The sequence below is a fragment of the Pinus tabuliformis genome, chromosome 1_2 (assembly GCF_031772625.1).
Source record: "Pinus tabuliformis cultivar Carrire ecotype Pingquan chromosome 1_2, CPIR1, whole genome shotgun sequence".
Lineage (NCBI taxonomy): Eukaryota > Viridiplantae > Streptophyta > Pinopsida > Pinales > Pinaceae > Pinus > Pinus tabuliformis.
The window spans coordinates 596,388,192-596,398,228 of NC_142298.1; the positions used below are offsets into that span (position 1 = coordinate 596,388,192).

Here is a 10,037-nt window from a genome sequence, read left to right on the forward strand (position 1 = left end):
CAACCATTGATTGGTTTAGCTCTGATGGATGGAATGGCCATGAGATGTGTATATGGTTATAAATTGGTATTTTTTACTCAATGGAAATTTCACTAACTAATTTACTTATAGTCTTATGCATATGGAAAAGAGTTGAGCTAACCTAAAATAAAAATAACCAAGAGAGTTGATTAATTGATGGAAGTTAACTAAAGACTGATTTGGGTTAATGTCAAGGGATAAATAGGTAAACATAAATTGGGTTCTTGGACCAACCTAGTGAAAAAACAAAAGGTTATGGCCGAGTGTTGTATCTGTAAATATGAAGAGAAAACTCTAAGTCTAGTTTTTGCAGTGGTGTCAATGTGCATATGAGTGTAGGAGGGAAGAAACCATACAGTTGTACATAGAAGAAAACTACATATAACCCTCATTAATAACTTTCAATGTTGAATGACAAAGGGCCAAAATTAAAAAACAATGTTGCAATGTGAACTCATGGTTTTTCGCTGAAGGAGAATAGCAAAGAAGCCCAAGATGGGCATAGCTACGTCTTCTTGGAAAAAATAGACAAAAATGTAGCCACCTTGAAAATGGTGGGAAAAATGAGGTTATCATAAACTTTACTCATGCATTACTAATGCATATGCAAAATTTAAAATCAAGATAAAAGCATAACAATGCTACCCAATGTAAGAACAATAAACAATTTCTGAAATATTATTGCCACTATGTAATTAGTGCAAATGGAATTGGTATTTCCATGGTTTGGAATTATAGTGGAACCATGTAGTGGGGTCCACATCATTTGGCATAAGTCATTGGGTAATTAACAAAAAAAATTATTTTTGTTGTTGATGTACTTATAGTAATGTTGCTAACTCATGTTATGTGTAGACTCTTAACCCTTGTTGGGCTAAGATGCATGTTGATGACCCTTTTTGGGTACATAGAATCCAACTGATGGTTCTTGATTAACATGGATGAGAACGTGTTGTAAATGGAGTGTAGAATTTGAAAAGGAGTGAGCTTTACTCTAGAAACCAAACCATCCTTCGAAACAAAGTGCAACACTTTTGGGCTTGTACAGACCACTGAGAAGATGAAGGATAAAATGGAGGATCCTTTCTCTATGAGATTCAAAAGAAGAATGGAATCTAAAACACTGATGATAGTGTCCCTTTTAAGGGGAGGGGATATGTAATATCCCCGATAAATTTAATTATAACTTTTAAATTTTGGTTGAAAAAGTTAGTGAGAGTAAATAAATAAAAATGACATGTGATGAAATATTATTTTATTTCTATTTTCAAAAGAAATAAATGAAGTGAGAAATTAATTTTAGAAATGTGTTAAGGATTGATAGGGTAAGACATAATTTAAACTAACAGGAGACAATTGGGAAGTAGTTACACTGCAAGGAGTAGAAAAAAGATGTAGCTAGAGAAGAATGCCATAGTTTTTCCTAGGGAGAAGAGAATGTTGTGGGAGAAAAAGACAATGATTCTCAATTGAAATATTGTGGGAGATAACAATATTGTGGATGGAACCAGTGGGAGATAAACAATAATTCTAACCACGATAAGTCAGTAGGACGCTGGTCAAGGGGTCTGAGGGAGAAAGAAAAAAATCCATTTGCATGAAGACGCTTTCATGAAAGAATTTTTCCTATCTGGGAGAGAAGAGCTCGGGGATAGTCAATGGAAAAACTGACGTAAGGTTCAGATGACTGTAATAGTTTTTCTCACATTTCTAGAAGGTATGGATAATGCTCCATAGATTTTTTTGGCTAAGAATGTCCTATTAATGTAGTAACTCAATTTCCAGAATGTATGGATAATGTTATGTAGATTTGTTTGGATAACAATGTCCTATTAATGTAGTAGCTAAGTTTGAACGTGAATCAGATACAAAATAAGGAGTGATTTTGAGGAAAAGAACTAATCACTCTCTTGACAGGATAAAGTAGCTACAACCATTTTCGGTCCAGCCCTGGTAAGATATTTTGAATTACAGAAGTAATGGTTGAGGAAAAATAGAAAATGAAAATCTTGTTGTTAGATGTAAGAGTTGTAGAATGTATGAAAGAAAATCTCTTTGTGTATTAGTACAATTGATTAAAAAAAATAATATTATCATACAATAACCTACTGTTATAAGAATAGCCCAAAATACTAACAATACATTGGGTTGGATACTACATTAGGAGTTGCGTTAACATCAACCCCAAAAGCTACAACAACAGGGTTAGGAGAACCCATAACAGATTCTCCTTGCCCACTATTTAGAAAAAAATTATAAAAAAAGAAAAGAAAAATGATGTATTTTTTAATGATAGGCAATAAAATATCCTTTATAAAATAAAAGAAAGAATACTTTTCCTTATTTTGATATCATGTTACATGAGTGTGAATAAAAAATAAACACAGTAATTATGTGGGTCATTATCGAGAACACCATAATGATTTTCAGAGTTAAGAGAAACTGCAACCATATTTTTTGACAAAAATAATAATTTATAACAACATTTCTTATTACCACACAAGCAAACTAAAGGAAAACAAGAGTTACATTTCTCGCAGGGTTTGAATAGGACCAAGAAAAAGAGGAATAATGCGTTGAAGTACTAAATCAATAAAATAGAAAATGAAAAATTGTAAATTACATTTTTGTAATTCATTTACATGAGAAAACATTAATAAGATTCTTTAAAGTCAATAATGGTTCGACTGGTGTGCCATAGTACCACGAGAGATTGGGAAAACTTAAAAAAAAAGATTGTTAATAGAAAATTTTGAGGAAGCGGACATAAACTAGTAAGGTTCTTGGTTTCCTTTATATTGACAGTAAAAAATAGATAGTTGATTAACCACTGAGCTATTCAGTCATACTGGTGAAAAGAAGTTTCCTTGCCAAAAATAGAGAAACCAAATTTGGTATATATAGATATAAACAAAGTTAACAACTTGTTGAGTAACTAATGCCTTATCAAAATATGTTTTAATTAACAACAGATAACCAGAACAAGAAAGATTTCTGAAGAAAAATTAACAATTGTACAAAACACCACCAACCATGTAAAAAGACTACATTATAATCCAAAGATTTTTTTTTACATTCCATGGAAAGCTACAATATGTCGAAAGAGACAACTTAAGAATTAAATACAACAGTCATTAAAAAGTACCCATTCCTTTTAAACATATTGTAGTCAAATTTCATGGCCAATTCAAGTCGCAAGCCCCTAATAACACAAAGGAGAATCAAGGGTCAAACCTTAAGTGTTAGACCTTTATGATATATAGTATCAATTCAGAGAATACTTCAGATCACCTTTTAAATTTAGAAATAAAGGCTTGTCCATCAACAAGTGTAGACCTGGAAAGAGAAGGAATGTGAAAAATTAAAAACATGGGAAAATTGGAAAATTTATGTCAGCCTCCAGGGTCCTGTAACAACATGGAACTAAGATGAAATTAGTTAATTGAAGAAACCCTAAGAAGAATGGGAATTATTGATATTAAAACTCATGAAAAAAAATAAAAGAATTCATGAGTTAAAAGCCATGGTTCCTACATAATGTAGATTACTTGTAGTGGTGCATAGCCCCTTTCCTCACCATTTATATTAGCCCTATTGCTAAAGGAAGAACCACCTATTTATTAAAAACACCCTTTATGGTAAAATAGAACAAAAATTCTCAACCGTATAACCATTAAATAAAAAGAAAGAGAAACTTGTAAGAAGTTTACCATGACCTAGAGTGAGACATGACCATTGGGATACAATGTTAACCATACTCCACCCCAGAGAAATTCTCTTCATATGATTGACATCGCCTGTTAATCACTGAAACCAAACCACTGTTAGATATGGATTTACAAGGTAAATCGTTGATAGAAGCAAAAGCAGGAGAACAAATTTGTGAGCAAAAAAATAAGTTACCTTTGTGAAGAACCTTTGAGGGAGGAAAACTTTGAAAACTATGAACTTGGGGCAACCAGACACAATAGTATAGTCACTGTGGTGGGTTTGCGTGATAAGGCATCATCAAGAAACCCTAATGTGAACATAAGAAGAGCACTAGTTTTTCTTCGAACACAAATGTTACAATGAACTGAGCCCAAGGCAACCCCTAAGGTGGTTACCCTAGAACAGAGCAGAAGGAATGAAGACCATTAATTTTTCATGATGATAGGATGTATGATCAAGATTAAAATTTCCATAATAGTATAATTAATTTCTATGTTGTTACCCTCGAAGTTACCAATGAAGGGAGCATACAAAACTCTAGAGAATTTGAAATTCAATACATAATTGGAAATGCCAGTGTCATATAGGTAACATATGTATGTATGGTGGTTGAAAGGCCGATTAAAAACCCCCATGATACCATTAATAGAAATGATTAATAAAATCCCATATGCACTATAGAGTGTAGTGAGCTAGAACTGTATACCAAGATCTGTTTATTAGGTTGACAAAGGAAAATAATATAACAATACAATGAAGTATTAAGGACGCCTAATAAAGGAGAACACAAATGAATAGGTTGAGTAGTACATTAAAGGAAAGATGATATATACATGCAAAAGTAAGTTAGTCTGACTACTTTAGATTGGTGGACTGGCACCCATACTTTTAAATATATATATTACGTAGAAGCTAGAGTCATTACCCATTTTCATCTTCAAAGAGGTTATCGATGTAAATGTTGAGTATATAAAAATATATTTATAAACAATTGTATTCATATGTGGACATTGTGTCTAAGTGGGTAATGGAATAGAAAGAGAAATTATATATATGGAATTGAGATATAAGTTGTGTGTCAAAGATCTGTTAAAAGTTCTTGTTTTAAAAAAAAGGTCTTTTCTATAGTTGAGTTTCATTGATATGTCACAAAACAATATTCCTATTGATTCCAAACCTATAGCTAATGTGTTAATAGAGTTTTTTGCAACTGCTTTACCATCTTCCATTGTTATGTTTTTTGAAAGAGGTAGAACAAACATACTATTTGAAACAATGCAAGAAAATTTGGAATTAGAAAAGGAAATAAGGAGCATTTCTAGTAAAACTACAATTGATGAGAAGAGATCAGGAGTCAAATTTATAGGACACATAGAGGGTTTGATGGATGTTCCACATCATTCTCCCTATCTTTTTAAAAATTCCTCCATGTTTAGATTATTGTGCTTTATTTTCTTCTGCTTCTCCACCTATTGAACCATGAGCTATTTCTCATAATGTCCAATTAATACACTTTGAACATCAGCATCCAATTTTTCACTCTCAATAAATTGTTGAGATCCATTGGTATTGTCCCAATCCATTGGGGATAATTTGTTGAGTACATGAAGTTCCAACCCATTTTCCCTTAATCTTTGCCTCTAAAATTATGTTCACCTTAACAACTGAACTCCTTCTTATGAAGTCAAACGTCACTATACTTAAGAAAATTTTTGCCTTGGTTTCTATAGAAATCTTCTTCATAATGGTCCTTTGTTCAACCACGAAATCTACAAAAATGACCTACACTTGCACTTGAAAGTTTGGAAAGTTGGGATGCACAATAAGGATCATCAACTAGCTAATTCTATTTCATATTAAATAAGGTTATATCTAAAATTGTGTACTTTTTAAACATTTATATATCAAAAACATAAATAAGATTGGAAAAAAACATAATTACACAATCAAAAGCCAATTAGTATGTACAATAATATTATTGAAAGGGAAGAAATTTCTCTTAACTTATGAAATTCTTTCATCAAGAGAAAGTTATTATGCTTTGAATTATTTTTTTTAATTATTCATAAAATATAATCTCTATATAAAATTTTGTGTTGAAAAATTAATTATTTTACAATTTTTTATTATAAATATAAAATTAGATTTCAAATTCTATGTATAATCAATTTATTTATTTTGGAATATAATTAATTTGAATCAAATAAATTACACAAACTTAATCTCCCTCCCTCCCTCTCTCTCTCTCTATAGATTGATATAATGAATTTAAAAAAAATAGTTTATAATCTGTCAAATGGAGAAATTTAAGAAACATTTTATAATATGGTTGAATTTGGTCAATAATGTTCAACCCTCTTTAACCATGGTCAAACCCATTAAGCATCTCAATAATTAATGTAACCATTATTTTAACTATCAACCTACTCCACACATGTGAGTTGTAACTATCACAACCACATTTATGTGGTTCATATACACTGATCAGTGGAATGACGTTAACTGGTGTATATAAACCACATTAGTAAACATGGTTGTGCTAGTCATAGAATGAATAATAAAATATAATATTCCACCACTAACTCCTTGCAGTGCTTCTTTCCTTCTTTCAATAAGCATCCTAATAAGGGAACATGACACTTTATTAGTATATAATGTCGCCATGTTCCCTTTTTCTTCAACAATGCATGGATGTGGAGCCATACTTGTTGTGATCATGCAAATCAATGCATGGACATGGACCAACACTTTCCACAAGCACGCAGATCAATGCATGCACATGGATTAACACTTACCATGAGCATTTAGGTCATGAGTAGATTCTCCAACATATTTGATGGATGCTCCACATCGTTCTCCCCATGTTTTTAAAAAATCTTAACCTTCATATTTAGAGCCATTGTGCACTATTTTCATTTTCTTTGGCTGCTCACTCTTCATGCACTTCAAACATTCACATCCAACCTTTCACTCTCTCCATAGATTGTTCTTTTCCATCGATCACTCCTAAGCTCTCTCAATCCACCGGGGATAATTTTTCAAGTGCATGAAGCGTCAACTCAGTTTCCTAATCTGTAATATTCACCTCCAAATTTTTATTCACCTCAATAACCAAGCTCCCTTGTATGTAATTAAAAACATTCACCTCCATTTTTTTTCACCTCAGTAACCAAGTTGTTTTCTATGAAGTCAAATCTCACCATACTTAGGCAAAGTTTCACCTTGGTTTATGTGGAAATCTTCTTCACAATGGTCCTTCATCCAACCATGTTGTAAATGATATCCCCTTCTTCCATATCCAAGAGATGCATCATAATCTCCACTTTTGATGGGCCTCTATTTTCTACAACTTGCAAATCAACATTATCTTCAATGATTTTATCTTCTATAATTTCTTCGATGAAGTATTTAGCTACAAAATTCTTGTCTTTTCAATTTTCACTAAACAAGTTTAGCATACTCCAAATGGGTGTTGATCCATTGGCTATTATAGGCACAAATATGCAAAATTGTTCCAATTTTTCTTCTCTTCTTCATCAGTTAATCCTCCTTGAATGCTTTGAAAAACATTCCATTTTTACACTCTCTCAAGAGATTCCACTTCTTTTAGGTAACAAAACACTTACACAACTCCTATGAATGCTTTTGCAATGCTCCTATGAGTAGCCTTGAAAATGTTCCTCAACTACCTCCTTAAATCATTGCTTTCCTTCTTTTTATTGTTGCCCTAATAAAGGAACATGAAGCTTTGTTAGTATATAGTGCTGCCATGTTTCTTTTTCCCCAACAATGCATAGACATGGAGCAACACTTACGGGAGCATGTGGATTAATGCATGGACATGGACAAACCCTTGCCACAAGCATGCATATCAATGCATGGACATGGACAAACATTTGCCACAAGCATATATATCAATGCATGGACATGTACCAACACTTGCCATATATCAATGCATGGACATGGACCAATACTTGCCATATCAATCTTGATAATCCTCTTATTAGATGATTTAATCATCTTTATTAGCAATGTTTATAGAATATAATTTTATATAACATTTTATAAATAAAATAGAAAATAAATTATTTTAATTTTTTAATTACAAATATAAAAGTATATCATGAATTTCCTCAATTTATTTCATTAACCTAATGAATTTAAATGAAATAAATTAAGCAAACTCAAATTTGATAATCATATAATACAACATATATTTATAAATAATATGTATTTAAAAAATGAATTAATAAAAAAATAAGAAACATTTTACAATAGAGCACCTGATCTACCTTGGCAATCCTAGATCATATTGCCTTGTGCCATAACTTGATGATGAAAGAGGGATCGCACTGGGCACAGATAGACTAGACAAAAGAGGCACTGTGTGGGTGTGGGTGTTGGTAGCACCATGAAACTTCTCTTTGAAAATGTTTTCCCTCAGCCTTTTTGTAATTTGGATGAGTGCATCTCTAGCAACACTCGGCTCTCCAGTAACCTGAACCAGCTCCTCATTTTGGGAGGCGCATTTGGGTCGCTCCTCTTTGCGAAATATGCGAATATTTGCTCCAGTGTGCTTCCGCATCTCACTGATGATGTTGCCACCTTTACCAAGAAGGCAACCAATGTGCTTTGACGGAACAAGAAGCCTTGTACAAATGCCACCTTCATCATTGTCATTGTCACTAGTGCTTCCACTAGTCTTTCCTTGCAATTGGAGGACTGCCTCAAGCGTAGGTGAAACCCCATCATTAGCCAACTCTGTTGAAGAAACTACAATTACACGTTCATCTGAATCTGACTGTGCGTCTTCGACCTTAATACTTGCTCCTGTATCTTTCCTCATACGTTTGATACTTTTGCCGCCCTTACCAATCACACCTCCAATTTTATCATTTGGGCATACTATTCGAATACAAAACTCCTCCCCACTTTTCTCAACAGCAGAATTCCCAGATTTTGGAGCAATGGGAAGAGCAGGGTTATAACTAAGAGGCCATGAACTTCGAGCTTCACTTCCATATCCTCCCAGTGCTGCTAAATGGCCGGAGGCATAAGTACCAAGAATTGGAGGAACTGAACTGTGATGAGCAAACAGTGAATCTCGTTGTGGAACATAATTTGGCGGAGTAAATAATGCAGGCACACCAGAAGGAAGGAGTGAAGTTGGGTTCGTTGCAGATAAAATATCAGTCCAAGGAATTTGCTCCTTAGGTGGGTGTTTATACAGAAAAGCTGAAACTGCATACAGTGCTTTCTTGACAGCGGTTGCATCTCCAGATATGACAACGACTTCACCAAAACTAAAAGCACAGCCTGGCAACTCATCTTTTGGCCGTATCTGAATTTGTGCCCCGGATTCGCTCCTCAACTTTTGAATGTTATTTCCACCTTTTCCAATCAAACCTCCAATCTGGCTGTTAGCAGCCAGCAACCGAGCATTGTGTTGTCTCTTTTTGTCGACGTCATTATCTCTGCCAGAAGATTGTTGAACAATAACAGAATGCACTCTAAGAAGAGCATCCTGAGCAGGACACACAGGTTCAACTTCATTCTCATTGCAATCCTTCTCCTTGTCGTTGCCTGACGGTGAGCTGAAGATTACTATCACGCGATCATCAACGCCTGGAACAGCATCTATAACTTTGATCTTCGAACGCGTCTCTTGACTCACAGATTTTATAACTTTACCCGCCTTTCCTATAACACTTCCTACCACATTAACAGGGCATAGTATGCGATACACAGTACTGTCAGCGCCAGGCAAAGCTCGCTCTCTACCAGTGCCAGAGTTCCGCCTCTTATTTCCAGAGTCATTGTTCTCTGGAACCTCATTTTCCCTGCGTGCTCGCTTTCCAATGGCAGAGTAAAACCCGTCCATTGCAGGCAATCCTTTCACTTTTACAGATTAGATGTCTCCCTCTTTTAAGGAAAAAGAGCTGAGCCACGAGAAGAAGTTCGTGTACTTGAATCCTATCTGTCTTCTTGAGTCTCCCACACCCTCCCGTCAAGGCCACTGATTTGTTCCTTTTATATGACATGCGTTAGGGCTTATTAAGGCCGACAACTTGTTCACCCGGTACCCTTGTCTTAAGACCGACGTGTGTGGGTTAGGTTTCCACTTCAATAATAGTATTATATTTTCATATTCTTATATCAATATTAATACAAGGGAAATGGGTTACAATAAGGGAACGATAAAATATTTGTGTGGGTTTAGTCTTCACAACGTTACGGGGTCAATTTCATGGGAGGAGTAGAAATGAATATTTCTAAAGTTTGTTATTTAAATTTATTTATGGTTG

General features: G+C 34.1%; 1 protein-coding gene across 1 annotated transcript; it reads right to left on the reverse strand.

Moving 5' to 3' along the window:
* Positions 1 to 8,020: 8,020 nt before the first annotated feature.
* On the reverse strand, positions 8,021 to 9,613 carry LOC149207054 (KH domain-containing protein At4g18375-like). Its single transcript, XM_089397903.1, has one exon. It carries the CDS (start codon positions 9,611 to 9,613, stop codon positions 8,021 to 8,023), a length of 1,593 nt encoding a protein of 530 aa, XP_089254029.1.
* Between the last annotated feature and the right edge of the window lie 424 nt (positions 9,614 to 10,037).